The sequence below is a fragment of the Aplidium turbinatum genome, chromosome 13 (genome assembly GCF_918807975.1).
Source record: "Aplidium turbinatum chromosome 13, kaAplTurb1.1, whole genome shotgun sequence".
Classification (NCBI taxonomy): domain Eukaryota; kingdom Metazoa; phylum Chordata; class Ascidiacea; order Aplousobranchia; family Polyclinidae; genus Aplidium; species Aplidium turbinatum.
In genome coordinates, this window is record NC_137484.1 from 4,686,654 (window position 1) to 4,702,039 (window position 15,386).

Genomic DNA, 15,386 nt, shown 5'->3' on the forward strand with positions numbered 1-15,386 from the left:
TCTCTATGTTTTTTTGTTGCTAATTCCTGGCTGAGATGTTGGGTATTGGCAAAACTCGCTCTTTTAATGCAGTTTTGTTAAAAATTTGGCAATTTTGTTTAGACTGAAAGCATCATTCTCAAGCATAAAAAGACTGAAAGCATCATTCTCAATATCGTAACGTCACAGGCGTGCCAAAGGGGGGTTGTAACCCCCAAAACCCCCCCTTGGCTACGCCACTGATTGTAAGAGAGACCGAAAAGCTAAAAAGTAGGCTAATCTTAAAAGCTAAATGTTGAACTTTGGGCACTCTGGGCCATGGCCAATGAGCTTTTCTTTTTGCTTGCCTTGATTTATTTTAAATACCGCATTTTTTCAATTTTGAAAGGCCACGTAACAACTAGGCTATCTGAACTTTTTATAGTCTTTCATAAACCACACTTGCACACCAAGGAAATTTTTATATTTAGTTAGCCTACTAAAATGCAGTTAGCGTTTGTTATTGTAGTGCGATTCACTGTAGCCTACAATGGTGAGAGAAACTAAACACACAAATTTTATGTTAAAACCTGTAAGTTTATTGGAGTATGCAAGAGTAGAGTGACAATAGGTAGCCTAACCTACTGAGCCAATGGGTAGCCTACTTATCAACTTACAAATTTTCTTTCATGGCATCCTTACGTTCAAAACTTTGCTTTTCAATCTTCAAAAGTGTTGTTCAATGATGTTTTTGTGTAAAGGCTGACGGAGTAGAGAAACAAACATGTCTTCTCATCATGTTTACGCACCCTCCAAGCATAAGACTTGTGAGGGTATCTCATGTTCTATGGCTGTTGTTACTATTTTTACATTTATAAGTGGATTGATTTTACTGATTGATGGATTTATAGTCGCCCGACCAGGAATACCAGCGTTAAACTTTAAGGTGAGCGAAATGTTTGTAATACCAGCAATTGTCTACTATTCAAGCAGAAAATCGGTCTTTTTTACATTGATTTTACGGCGGTAGACGTTGAATTGATGTAAACAAACGACTGATTTGTTGTCTGTGGTATTGACGTGCTGATGTTCGACAAAAACGTCTGATCAATGTTCGACGACCATCGAAAGCGCCCCAGCTAGAAAAATTGATCCTGTTTACATTGACTCGACGTGTGCAGACGTGGAATCAATGTACAAAACACCAAATTTGCTGGCTGAAACATTGCGGTGTCCTGCCAAGACACTGGGTGACATAATTGAAGTATACTTCTTTTCTTTCACGTCGATTTGGTTCAACCAACAAGCATAAGCTTGGATACAGTGAAACACATTGCAGGATTTTTAGCACAAACCCAAGCAGCAAAATCCATCATTTGTATATTGATTCAACGTCTGCAGACGTTGAATCAATGAAAAAATGACGGATTTTGCTTCTTGGGAAGAAACTTGTTTTCCAAGTGTGCTGTGAGGTCCACATTGGAAACTACTGACCTACGCTTTTATGTGACAATGTTTTTCAATCCAAAACATTTTGCAGAAATAAAATTAAATGAAAACTAAAATAAAACTTAATTTTTAGGAAACCACCTGTACAGTAAGAAACCTGACGTTCGTAGGCAGTCGTACATGCGAATGTGCGGGCCTTACCAATGACAACCCCTACTGCCGATCGCAATTTCCTTGTATTCAAGTTGTAGCGGATTTCTCCATAACAAGTGAAAACGAAAACAGTAACGTAAGCTTCCACTTTCACGACTTTGCGATTGACTAAGCTGCTAGTGCATTGACTCAAAGCGAAACATTTTTAAAATCGTCACCGCTCAGCATAATTATGTCCCGTTTCACGATTGCAGCAAAGTATTTTGCCAAGAACAAATCCAGCGTATAACAACGCTAAGGCTGTTATCAGTGGTGCCGAAGTAGGGGGGGTATGGGGGATATATCCCCCCCAATATGTGGGCAGCATCCCCTACAATAATTCAGAAAAAAATATTTGCTATTAAGTTGTACTTCAAATGCAAATTTATTATTCAATTTATTATTGAAAATTATTATTAAAAGAAATTTATTATAAAATGTAATAAAGAGATTATTAAATTTAATTAAAAATTTAATATTATGGAAATTTATTATTCAAAGATTATTATTCATTGGAAGGTCATAGGTTCGAATCCCGCTAGAGGTACCAATTTTTCTTTGCTTGTTTCTTAATCTTGCAGCAGTCATTCACAAGGGCATTGGAAGCACTTTTATCTCCATGATTTCTTATCTGTATATTATGCTGTTAACAGCTAATTTACCGAGGTCCGGGGATTGTTTAATAAACTAAATACCGTAGGCTACCACTAAAGTTGTGTATAAAATATACATCCCCTCCAATGTTCAAAATCGCCTCAAACTTGATAAAATGTTGATTTATCCCCTCAATCCTCAACTAACTTCGGTACCACTGGCTATTATTAATATTTGAGCCATGGTAACTTCATCTCAAGCAGAAATCAGGCAAACGCAAAGAGCTCAGTATAATTTTCTTATAACTTTCGTTAGAACTTAATTGACGTCTTTTTTGAGCACTTGCAACCTCTAGAACCGTGTGTCTATCCGTTTCCCAGATTTTCTATCTGCGTTACCTCTTCAGAGTAACGATAACAACCGAGACCGTGCTAAGAGACTGAGAGAGAATTGTCATTGTTGGGATTCGCCATCCAAGACAAGACTCTCCGTCAAAAAAGACACGTTTGTTGTTGGTATGGGCTGCGGCCTAAACTCAGTTTCACATTTGCAGGAACAGAAAAATGCTTCTCTTCACAGATAACTGATTGAACAGCCTCGATCCCGTAGAGAAGGTTAACCTATGTCTGGACGAATGGTCAAGTGTCAGAAATAATGTCACAGAGCCTTGATGTTTTGATATCCATATACTATGCCCAATTAGCCAGAGAAGTGTGTAGTTTTTCATGGTCACTCATGTGGAGATCAGTGATGGAGATGTATACACGTTTAAACTTTAAAGTATAGCGACGACCCAGGCCCAATGTCGGTAGACCAAATCAGCACCGGGTTCTTTGGCCATACTTAAAATGTTAAATGGCTACGCCATCCACCAGTGTTGCAAGCAAGCACAGGCCGATGCCATAGTTTGTAGGTCGGCTGCGTAGCCGAGTGGTGATAACGTCTGTGCGACGTTCGAAAGGATGTGGGTTCGACACCGCTCCAGAGCACGCGGCTATGTCTCGGCGAAAGACACTTAATGGCAAGCCAAAATAAGGGGAGCAGCTGACTCGAAGACTATATATGTCACTTCTCTGCTTCCTGTGGTCTGTTGTATCGCATTTGTGATCGCAGTGGTATGTATGTTATTGCAAGGGGCGAAAATAAAAGCATGGTTATTATTATTGTAAACTCCATTAATGGGTCTGTGGGGACGCAGACTATATCATCAGCGATTATACTATTTTTCAAGCCATCAAATGGAGTGGAAGGTCTGCGTGTCTTGGATGATGAAACCAAAGACTGGATACTCTCTCGTAGCCTTCCAGTGTAGTCCGGGAACGTTGTGAAACTGTGGATGTAAATGGCGATGAAGAGCAAGCAGTTTTATCAAACCAGTTTCAACCCACACATATGTTTGTTGCTGTTTAGCCTTCATTTTCAAGCACTTACCATGCCGCCATCCAAACAAAAGTAGTTTTGTTGTTTTCAAAGTAACAGTATGATAGGAATATCATATAATCTAAGCTTAAACAGATATTAAATATTTTTCTTCGCATCTTGTTCCCGGTCCTTGGTTATTGTAGTGGTTTCAAAAAGCAATGCTTTCTGACTATAGTTTATAGAAGTGCAACTGTGCAACCAATCGAAAAATATAACGACTTTTGAATGACGTGAAAACAAATAAATAACAAACATTCCAAATGAGAGAATAGTGAAAATACGTGACAGCTAAGCTTCGGTTCAATAGCGGATCTAAAGAACAACTTAGGGGTGTTCCAGACAATTGTTCACCTAATCAAACGTCATATAAAAACCGTTCAGGTCTACTGAATCTTAGCGTATTAGCTCTACGTCATGGAATTTTTCCTAAAAATGAGCCAAAATTGCACCATCGTTCGTAAGACTTGTGTCAAACCTGTTTAAACATGAAACATTGGATCACCACCTTTGAACACCTGTTTGAATTGCGTGACAATGTCTTTCACTATTGCGTCACAGTTACTGTTCACGTGAGTTTGAGATATCGCAAATTATTCTAGTCATTTTAAAATTGTTGCTTGAAGAGGTTGGTCGCATGTTTAACTGTTTTGCTTAGTGCTTGTCAGCTGGACGAAAATTTCCGTCTTTTATCCAAGTAATCTGTTCTGTAGTGACAAGTCTTTAGTGGTGTATCGCGTTGCACCCCATTTTCGACAGCTTTGAGGCTATTTTTACAGAAATACAATTCTCGAATAGACGTTTCCTGAAGAGTGTTTCTTTTCGGTCATTACATACAGACGAACGGATCTGGGAATCTTATGTTACAATTTTCCCACGAAGAGATTATGGTTTACCGCTGTGACCATAAAAAATAAAAGACGTGACTTGTTAGCTGGTAGGCCAAGAAGCACTAGAAGCACATAAAAAATAAAAGACGGGGCTTGTTAGCTGGTAGGCCAAGAAGCACTAGAAGCACATAAAAAATAAAAGACGGGGCTTGTTGGTTGGCAGTCTACAGAAGAAAAAGATTAAAGCCGTTTTCTTCTCAGTTGGTGCAGAAGAATTAAAGCACAAGAAAATTAAAGACTTTTCTCAGTTGGTACTGAAGAACTTCAACCAAAAAATTAAAGAAAAAACAACATTGACATTCACTGGCAAGAAGAAGATTAAAGACAATCCATCTGTGCTTGAAGATTCAAGTGAACGAATCCAAGCAAGTTTTGTGGAACTTTAGGACTTCATATATATAACCCTACAACTACGGTATTGTTCATTTAAATTCTTTTTGTATTTTTACGGTCTTTGCAGTTAAGTTTTTTATAACTTAATATTTTGTGTGTTTGTGTCAATTTTTTAATTGTTAAATTTAGCCCCAACGTTTAATATGTCTACCCTCGGTGGCGACAGGGACTCGGCCGCCGTCGACTCGACTGAGTTTAAGCCTGATGATGTTCTTTGCGGTCGGGCAGGCCATTCTGGGGAGGGACCCAGTAACGATGAGGCTAAGTCAGTTCGAGAGGCCCGGCATCTTAGAAGGGATATTTTGACTCAAATTGGGGAATTTTCTGTAGCCCTAGGTTCTTTGAGTGATAAGCAGGAACTATTAATTTTTCGATCTAACTTATCTACTCTAGAAGAGGAATTACGGCATTTCCATACTCTTTTGAGTAAAATTTTTAACTCTGCAATTTTGGCAGAACTTCGTGATAGGGTAGATCCCGAATTTAACTCGTTGAAAAATAACTTCGAACAAAAAGTAAGCGAGTTTTGTACTGTCACTTCCCCCCTTTCCTTCCTAACTACCTGTTGGGTAGCGCTATCAAAATTTGCAGAAAGTTTATTTGATTTTTGACTTTTAACCAAAACTTCATCTCCAACCCGAATATCTGAGTCGACAGCACGTCGCTTAAAGTCAGTATATAGTTTACCGTCTATTTTACCCTTCCAGTCTCTGTCTCGAATCCCTTCATCAAAGATCTGAGGTTCTCGGCACAGTTCAGGTAATTTAGACTTCATTTCTCTGCGAAACATCATATAATAAGGAGTAGAACCTGTAGAAACTTGCGGAATTGAACGATATGCCATTAGAAATTTGTTGATCTCATACCGCCAATCTTTCTTTTCAACTTGAGCAACTTTGATTGCCTTTAACAATGTTCGATTTTGTCGTTCCACCTCACCGTTTGCTTGAGGCCATAATGGTGTTGTTTTGCGGTGTATTACTCCATATTCTTCAAGAAAATTCTCAAAATCATTCGATACAAATTGTGGACCATTATCAGTTCGCAATGAGTAAGGTACTCCAAACCTTGAAAACATGGGCAGAATCGCTTGAATCAATTTTTCGCTTGTGATTGATTTCAAGATTGCAATTTCGTAAAAACGACTAAAGTAATCTACCACTACTAAAATGTTCTCACCACTTGGTAATGGACCAAGAATATCTGCCGCACAATCTTGCCAAGGCCCACTTGGTGGCAATACCCGAGCAATTGGTTCTGGTCTGCAAAAGTCGCTGGTGACTTGACATCCGTGACAAAGTTTACACATCTTTTCTGCATCAACATCGATCTTTGGCCACCACACCTTTGTGCGTAATCGATTCTTTGTCTTGACAATGCCTTGGTGACCCTCGTGTGCCAAATTGAGCACTTTTTCACGCAATGTAGCAGGTATAACGAGTCTTGTCCCTCTGAGCAACAAGTTTCCATATGTACACAGTTCATTTTTTACATGCAAAAAGCTTGTGTCTGTACACTTGGACCAATTTCCTGAATGAATATAGTCCCTAATTTCTGACAACTGTGGATCAGCAGCGGATTCTTGTTCAAGTTCTTCTGTAGATAAAGCGACTGGCATACTTTGAAGAACAATAGATCTCACATAATCATAAGGTTCTTTTAAATCTCTGCTTTCTTCATAGGGCTCTTTATTTAGCCTTGACAATGCATCAGCAATGTTAGTTTTCCCTGGACGATAGATAACACTAAAATCAAACGATTGTAAACGCAATACCCAGCGTTCTATTCTTGCTGATGGTCTTGATTTCTTCGTGTAAATGTATTGCAGGGGCTTATGATCTGTTTCAAGTTCAAAATGTCTTCCAAATACATACAAATTGAATCTTTCACAAGACCAAACCAACCCTAGAGCTTCTTTTTCCGTTTGGCTGTACTTCTTTTCCACATCTGACAAACTTCGAGATGCATAAGAAATGACTCTCCACATTCCATCTTGTAACTGTGTCAACACAGCACCTAGACCAACTGGAGATGCATCTGTCACAATTCTTGTCTTGCAGTCATTCCGATAATATGCCAATGTATCAGCCTTTGTGATCACTGTTTTTAATTTCAAAAATGCATCTTGGTGTGCTTTATGCCATTGAAACTTTGCAGTCTTTTTGGTCAAGTCTAGTATACCCCTTGCAATGGTTGCTAAATTTGGGATAAACTTAGCTGAAAACTGAACAAGACCCATGAATGATCTGACTTCACTAGCTGAAGTTGGAGGTTGTGCTTTTTGAATAGCTGCAATTTTCTCTGCACTGGGACTTACCCCTTGTTGGTGCAAGTCATGTCCAAAAAATGTAAGCTTTGACATTCTAAACTGATATTTTGTTTTATTAAAAGTCAATCCAGATTTTAACAACTTTTCCAGTACCACATGTAATCGACTGTCATGTTCTGTCCTGTCTTTTCCATAAATGACAATGTCATCTGCAATGTTAGCAACACCATCGCAGTTCTTCAATAAATCCCAAATAATTTTCTGATATTTTTCAGGAGCAGAACTCAGTCCAAACATTAGCCTTTTATATCTGTATAGACCTCGATGTGTAACAAATGTTGTAATATGGCGGCTCGTTTCATCCAACATTATTTGATGAAAGCCCCATTTTAAATCCAACTTACTGAAAACAGTACTACCATTGAGTTGATACAACAGTTCTTCAACAGTGGGAATTGGATGTCTCTCTCTAACTATAGCCTGATTGGCTTGTCGCATATCAACACAAATGCGAATGTCACCATCACTCTTAGGTATGACTACCAATGGAGAGATCCAACTTGATGGTCCTTCTGGGACTTCTTCTATAATATCAGCATCAAGCAGTTCATTTAACTTTACATCTACCTTTTCTCTCATCGGAAATGGTATTCTTCGAACAGGTTGAGCTACTGGCTTAAGAGAATCATCAATATGCAATTTTAACTCATAATCTTTTAACAAGCCAACACCAGTAAATAAACCATCATACTTAGACACAATGTCATTATCAACTTGAGGTTCAACATTATTAGCACCAGATTTAACACCATTTACATGTATTGGACCAACATGCAACAAACCTAAAGTCTCTGCGGTGTCTTTGCCCAATAGTCTGTGTCCATCGGTATCTGCTACCACAAAGTCAGCAACACATACTTTTTGTGTAACTTTTGATTCAACTTTTGCCGTAAATGTTCCTAATGTTGGAATTGGCTTCTTACTTCCATACGCGTACAATGTTTTAGCAGATTTCCTTGTTGTTGCATTAATATTACATGTCTTCAGCCATTCCCAAGTTTGCTTGTTCACAATGTTGCATGATGCACCGGAATCAACTAACATGTCTCCCACCGACACACCACCAATGTTTAAACTTACACTGCACAGCCCATGTGTTGAACTTTTCATTGAAAAGACATTAGTTGATGCTCCAAATTCATTTTCACCCAATCCTGAATTATCTATTTGATTGGCATTAGATTTTAAAAAGGTTTTAGATTTTGCATTTCTTTGTTGATAAAACTGTGTTGTATTCCTTACTTTTGATCTGCATTTCTTTTGAAAATGTCCCAGATTTCCACATTTGTGGCACTTCTTCCCTCTTGCAGGGCACTGCCTGTCAAGTTTGAAATGACCAAATAATCCACATGCAAAACACTCTTGTGTGTCTTTTCCCTGTTTTGACTTAATGTTACTCTTTCTTTGTATAGGAACTGAATTTACTTCATGCTGCATGCTTGGTTCTAATGATTTTCTTTCCATCATCTTAACCTGTGAATTAACTGCTTCATGTGCTCTAGCAATAGCTAATATATCATTTAACTGCACATCTCCTTTTTCCAAAAACTTTCGTCGTAAATGATTGGAATGAAATTTATCAATTACTTGATCACGAAGTTGGGTATCCAATGAATCACCAAATTCACACATAGCTGCCTGTTGTCGCAGTCTGCAAACAAATTTGTTCACCGGCTCATCATGTTTTTGCATCAATTGCCTAAAAACATGGCGTTCAAAAGGTACATTAGCCTTAGGAAGAAAATGATCATCCAACAATGTTAAAGTCTCTTGAAGAGTTTTACCTTCATTGTCTGGAACCAAAGAAAAATAAATTTCTTGCACATCCAAACCAGCAGTATGCAGAAGCAGAGCCTGTTTTTGCTCATCACTGGTGACACCTTTTCCAGTGATATATAATGAAAATGCCCGTTTCCATCGCTTCCAACGTTGTCCCTGGCTTTGTGCATCACCACTGACATCAAAGGGTAATACAGCTGACACCTCACAGGTAACTGCAGCTCCATTCATGATGCTCACTAGTAGTTTGGACAACACGATAAGAACAATTCACTGTCTGCTTGGACCTCTTGAACTAATAGGCTACAGATTTAAATATTTTCCTCGTCGCCAAATGTCATATTCTGTCTGTTTACTGGTGTATTATATACAGAAATAACATGCACTTCTACTTTGATTAATTACTGACAACAGAATGTCCTTCCGGGATACTTGCCAGGGTTGCCAAAAGATAATCTGGTAACCGGTCATAAGTATAACATAACAATCACATTTCAATACACTGTATGGTGGCACTGATGAGCCTACTTTTCAGAGTTTGTTTGATTTTGTAGTACGGGAGGAAACGCGCAAGTCGACTGATTTTAGCATTATGCTAATGGGCGATTCTGGTGAGTCGCAGCATTTTAAAAAGTTTGGCAAAGGAAAATTGCTTTCTTGTCCGGTTAGGCAGACGTCGGTAAAACCCCATCATAATGTGATTTCAGGGAGTTCGTAGTACTCGACTGCTGTTGGCGCACCGCGCGGTGGTGTGGTCAGTCGTAGTGACATACCGGCATGTTTTTGTTGTTCGTCACGTGGTCAAGTTGAATATCATTTTTTGTCTAATTGTAAAGAATTTTTGCGCTTGACACCTAAAGATCGGAGAGATGTCATTGTGAAAGCTGGCAAATGCTTGAATTGTTTGCGCCAGCATATGGTTAGGGATTGCGTTCATGCAAACAACTGTCGTAAGTGTGGCCCTAACAACGATAGGAAACACTATTTTCTTCTGCATGATTTTCATGTGACGTCACGTGATTCTCTGGATTCGATTGGCAAAGGTGATGCTGGTGCCAGAGTTCCTGTGCGTAATGTTAAGATTGGAAATGTTAAAGCAGCCTTTAATCGCGTTACTGCTGCTCGTGTTTTGAATCCAATAACTGGCAAATCGAAGTTGGTGTATTGTCAGCATGATCCTGGTTCGCAGTTGACGTTTGTTTTGAGTGATTTGGTGTGCAAACTTGGTCTTAAACCGTATGACAAAGCGTCGTTTAAAATGGATACTCTGGCTGGTCAGAAACCTACTTGTGCTAACCTTGTTAAACTCAACATCCAGTCGTTAGAGACAGATGAACTGTTTTGTGATATAACTTCGGTGGTTAACCCAGCTTGGGCTGACGATGTTAAAACTTTACCGCATAAACAGGATTTAAGTGGTTTCCGTCATTTTCATGACGTGAATATGTTTCATTTGAATGATTGTAGTACTGTAGATGTACTGATTGGCAACGACAACGCTTATTTGATGTGGGCAAAAGAAGAACGTGTTGGTGAAAATCGTAGTGAACCGCATGCTTTACTCACTCCTCTCGGTTGGTTGGCTTGTGGTGGTAAGTCACCCTTAGTTGAAAGCGTTGCTAAAGTGTGCAGAGTGCAGACGTCTTCAGAGTCGGATGTCATCTCTGGCTTTCAGCGTAAAATTGAGTCTCGTGATATGGAAATAGCAGACCTGAACAAAGTCATTCAGGATTTGACTTTGCAAAATGAAACCTGTGAATTGTCTCGCAATGATATTTTGGCTAGAGAACTTGTCGAACCGAATATTGAGTTGAAAGATGGTCGATTTGAGATACCTGTTCCGTTGAAGGAAGATATTGATCTACCTAACAATTTTGTGTTGGCGTCAGATACTGCTGCTTTAAGGAAGAAGGCTTTAAAACAACCTGAACTTTGTGATTTCCTTACTGACACCATGAAGGATCTTAAATCTAATGGCTATATTGAGCGTGCTGGTGAAGCAGAAAATGTAAAGGGATTTGAATGGTATTTACCATACTTTGTGACGTCACAATTAAAAAAGCGCATTGTTTACGATGGCAAGTCTGAATTTCGAGGAACTTGTGTTAATGATGTAATGTTTTCGTGTCCTGATTTGTTAAACCCTCTGGCAGATCTCTTGGCTAGATTTCGGCTTAGTAGATTTGGTTTCGTGGCCGATATGACCAAGTACTTTTTTCACATTTTGGACACTTCAATTCGTCAGCCCAATTTCATTGAACTGCTTACGTACACAGGCAGTGCCGTTCGGATCGTAAACGAACGCCCTTTGGTACCTTTGAGTGACGACCCTAGGGATTTTACTGTCATCACTCCTGCCTCACTTTTGACCCCATACTTAGACCCATACTGTGCTGTTGGGCAACCACATGATCGTGACCAACTAAGAAGGGATTATCGGTTCAATTTGTCACTTTCTCAGCAGTTTTGGAGTAAATGGATCGATTTTTACTTGCCAGGGCTTCAGGGCCGGAAAAAATGGTTAAAAATGGCCGAGAATTTGGAGCCTGGTCAACTTGTAGTGGTGGGTTCTCTCCAAGACATTGGTAAACGTGGAAAGTATCAACTTGGGAGGGTGCATGAGGTAGTTCCACAAATCAGGAAAGGGAAGCCTGTGGTTCGTAGAGCCAAAGTTGCCGTCTGCAACTATGATGAGAGTACGGGGAAAGTGAAAGTAGACTACGTGTTGAGAGATATTTCGTGCCTCGCCCCCGTAAAGAACACTTAAGTGTTAAGGTTTGAGCCTGGTTTTGTCTGCGGTGGCCGACACTTGTCTGAGCCCAGAACAGTCGGTTATTATCGCAACCATTGTACATAGTGTCATTTTAGCGTGTACCTATGGTACCAATTTCATGTATCGTCGTGTATTATTCGTATTGCTGTTCATTCTTTGCATGCCCTTTGTATTTGCATATTAACTTAAACGTGAGTGATTCAAACAATTTGTCTATCATGTGTTTTTATTCATTGGCTCACAATTGTCGTCAATTCTTTTTTAGTTATGCCATGTCAGACTGTCATAACTAGGGGCCGCTATGTTTCAGACAATTGTTCACTAAATCAAACGTCATATAAAAACCGTTCAGGTCTACTGAATCTTAGCGTATTAGCTCTACGTCATGGAATTTTTCCTAAAAATGAGCCAAAATTGCACCATCGTTCGTAAGACTTGTGTCAAACCTGTTTAAACATGAAACATTGGATCACCACCTTTGAACACCTGTTTGAATTGCGTGACAATGTCTTTCACTATTGCGTCACAGTTACTGTTCACGTGAGTTTGAGATATCGCAAATTATTCTAGTGATTTTAAAATTGTTGCTTGAAGAAGTTGGTCGCATGTTTAACTGTTTTGCTAGTGCTTGTCAGCTGGACGAAAATTTCCGTCTTTTATCCAAGTAATCTGTTCTGTAGTGACAAGTTTTTAGTGGTGTATCGCGTTGCACCCCATTTTCGACAGCTTTGAGGCTATTTTTACAGAAATACAATTCTCGAATAGACGTTTCCTGAAGAGTGTTTCTTTTCGGTCATTACATACAGACGAACGGATCTGGGAATCTTATGTTACAATTTTCCCACGAAGAGATTATGGTTTACCGCTGTGACCAAGGGGAGAGCAGCAGAGTTTGAATAAAAGTACTGACGAAGCCGCCTTTACAGCGGCGAAAGCGGGGGCGAAAGTTCTACAAATGAATTTTATTTAGTTGCCAAACCTGCTTGTTTATTTGCTCATACAAAACAGACGATGTAAAACTTGAGGTTCTATACCAGGGCTACTCAACTAATCTTAACAAAGGTCCAGTTTGACAATGTGAATATTTTTTGCGGTCCGGTGAATAAGTTATTTCACACGCAACCACGAAAGTTAAACTATTTGTACCAATCCACTTTTTTTAGGTAAAATGTAACTCGAATTGGATTTTTGAGAAAGTGTTGGGGAGTCTGGGAGTCGAAGCCCCCCAGCAACTAGGATAATCACAGTAAAAATTGCTTCCTTCCAGTAGAATCTGTTTAAATAAGCCCTGAAACGTGGCAATGAGGTTCTTCTTCTAAAAGCTCAAGGTCCATCATCAGCACCCAGAAAGTTCGGATTCGGACCGCGGTCCGCCAGTTGAGTAGCCCTGTTCTATACGTAGGAAGTAACATAGCAAGGGTGGGAGCTCGCACCAAAAAAATTTTGACATATTTATTTTGTTTTGGTCGTTTTGCATATTTTGTGACCCCATAATATTCTTTGTAGACCACATGAGGAAGTTACTTAGATTAAACCTAGCCTTCTGTAGAAGTTGGAATGACAAGATTTTGTTTGATGTTAAATTAAATTTCTAGTTATTTTTTAAATCAAATGTAGTTATTACTATCTGAAGCCTTTACAAATTGTTTCACCTAACGGATCATCAGAAGGTCTTATTCAAATAGAATTTTAAATAAAAATTTTTATTTTTATTTTAAAAATTATTTAATTTAAATAAATATTATTTAATTTAAAAATGTTTTAATTAAAAATTTTTATTATTTTTATTAAAAATTTAAAATTTTTTTTTAAATAAAATAAAAATAGAATTTTTATTTAAATTCTATTTGAATAAGACCTTCTGATGATCCGTTAGGTGAAACAATTTGTAAAGGCTTCAGATAGTAATAACTACATTTGATTTAATTCGCTCTGCCTTGCCTTTTTGCTTGGCATTGAGCACTTTTTGTAGTATTAATAGTTTTCATTGTTTTAGTTATGTTTTATATATATTTTTACATTTTTATAATAGTCACAAAAGAAATTTTCCCTGTAGCATATAAGGCATATTTCACCACATACCCCTATTGACGCTGGAATAGGTTCGGCTAATGAAACGTCATTGAGTGAAAAAGCGAGCGAGAATTTTTTGAAACACTGAGGAAAATTGCACGTTCTTTCTCGGTTTTTGAGGGGTCAGCAGATCAAGGTCCTCCTGCTGGACCGCTACTAGTTAGAATAGAGACGCTTCGTGGTGATGGTGTTTACATCCAACTTTAAACTAATTACATCTTGCTAATGTTTAATTGTAAACAACTTTTTAACGTCACCTTGCATGCATTGAAAATTGACCGCAGCGATCTTTGTAGGCACCGTAGTAAAAATTGGTGATCTTTCTAATACCAACATTATGATTTTACTTGTTAATTTACAGAAAACAGACACCATCGAAAAGGCGATAGTTCACGAGCATGAGTCAATAGCATATTCAAAACATGCTGATGTAAGTAGACAATAAATTATGACTTAAAGTGATTTCAAAACGGCTTATTTCCAAAAGTAGTCGAAATTGACTTATCTCAGTTACATTTATTTGCAGTGTTCAATACTGTCCTGTGAAGCCTCCACCAAAGGTAACACTCACAAGATTAATCTCTTCCTTCAAGAATACGGAGAGATCAATTCAAACTACGCTTGTTTCTTCAACCAATACGACCCAAGCATAGTAAGCAAAGTACTGTGTAGTAGCAATAAACTGAATGGTCGTTTTCAGAAGTTAACATAAGCCTATGCAAGACTACTGAGAGAATAATTTGGGTTAGGTAGCCTACCAATAAGATACGTAACAGGCCTCAACTTAAGACACTTCAAAACTCACTATATCGAAAGAATACGTTCGTTGCTCAAGTGTTGTATGTGTATTATTCCATCCACTAAATTCAGTTGAATGATGAACCATCTTAAAATGCGTTGCTCAAGCGCACACCCCGAGAGCCGAACTTGCACTGCTTGATCTTGCGGTTTCTTCGTTCATAAAGTCGAACGTTTATCAAAGCATTCATCCACATAAAAATCTACATGAACAAATTAGCAGAGTGCAATACAGTCTAAATTTTATTTGTATTTAGGTAATATTGAAGAAAAATTATACACGTTTGGCAATCATTCTTTCTCTCGTCATCCCAGGAGGAGTATTTGTCACAATGTTGGTTGTTCTCATTGCATTGTGCGTTGCTCATCACAAGAATAAAAAGACAAAGTTACCAAAGCCACCAGTGGCAAGAAGCTACATGAATGGAAGTTATGTGCCAAGTAACGAAAATTCGGCACCAGCAAGTAGTTCCCACGAACTTCCTGGCTGCTGTGAAAGTCAGACGTATACAAGACTAGAAGATCCTGCTCCTCCAAATACTCATGCTTCAGATAGTTGTTAATTTTTAACAAACAAGATATCTTAATGTGGTAGACTAACTTACAACGAAAAACCAGGCGTTTGTAAAGATTTTAACTATTTTCTATGCATATTTTGACAAATCCTGGCAAATCGTTTTGTTTCTTTGTGATTTGCTTAGAGCGTCATTTATAGCCTACTATTAGTATGTTGTTGTCA

General features: G+C 38.5%; 1 protein-coding gene across 1 annotated transcript; it reads left to right on the plus strand.

The window, feature by feature from the left end:
• The first annotated feature begins 742 nt into the window (after positions 1-742).
• Positions 743-15,210, plus strand: LOC145782379 (uncharacterized). The gene is made up of 5 exons (XM_082594162.1): positions 743-904; positions 1,541-1,696; positions 14,211-14,279; positions 14,376-14,501; positions 14,905-15,210. Exons 1-5 carry the CDS (start codon positions 743-745, stop codon positions 15,208-15,210), a joined length of 819 nt encoding a protein of 272 aa, XP_082450288.1.
• Positions 15,211-15,386: the final 176 nt, after the last annotated feature.

What these genes read in the sequence shown, in the direction of transcription:
- LOC145782379 (XM_082594162.1), top strand. Translation starts at nt 743, where the DNA reads ATGTCTTCTCATCATGTTTACGCACCCTCCAAGCATAAGACTTGTGAG. An exon ending in TACCAGCGTTAAACTTTAAG is followed by an intron (nt 905 to 1,540) that starts GTGAGCGAAATG and finishes CTTAATTTTTAG; the next exon opens with GAAACCACCTGTACAGTAAG. An exon ending in CATATTCAAAACATGCTGAT is followed by an intron (nt 14,280 to 14,375) that starts GTAAGTAGACAA and finishes ATTTATTTGCAG; the next exon opens with TGTTCAATACTGTCCTGTGA.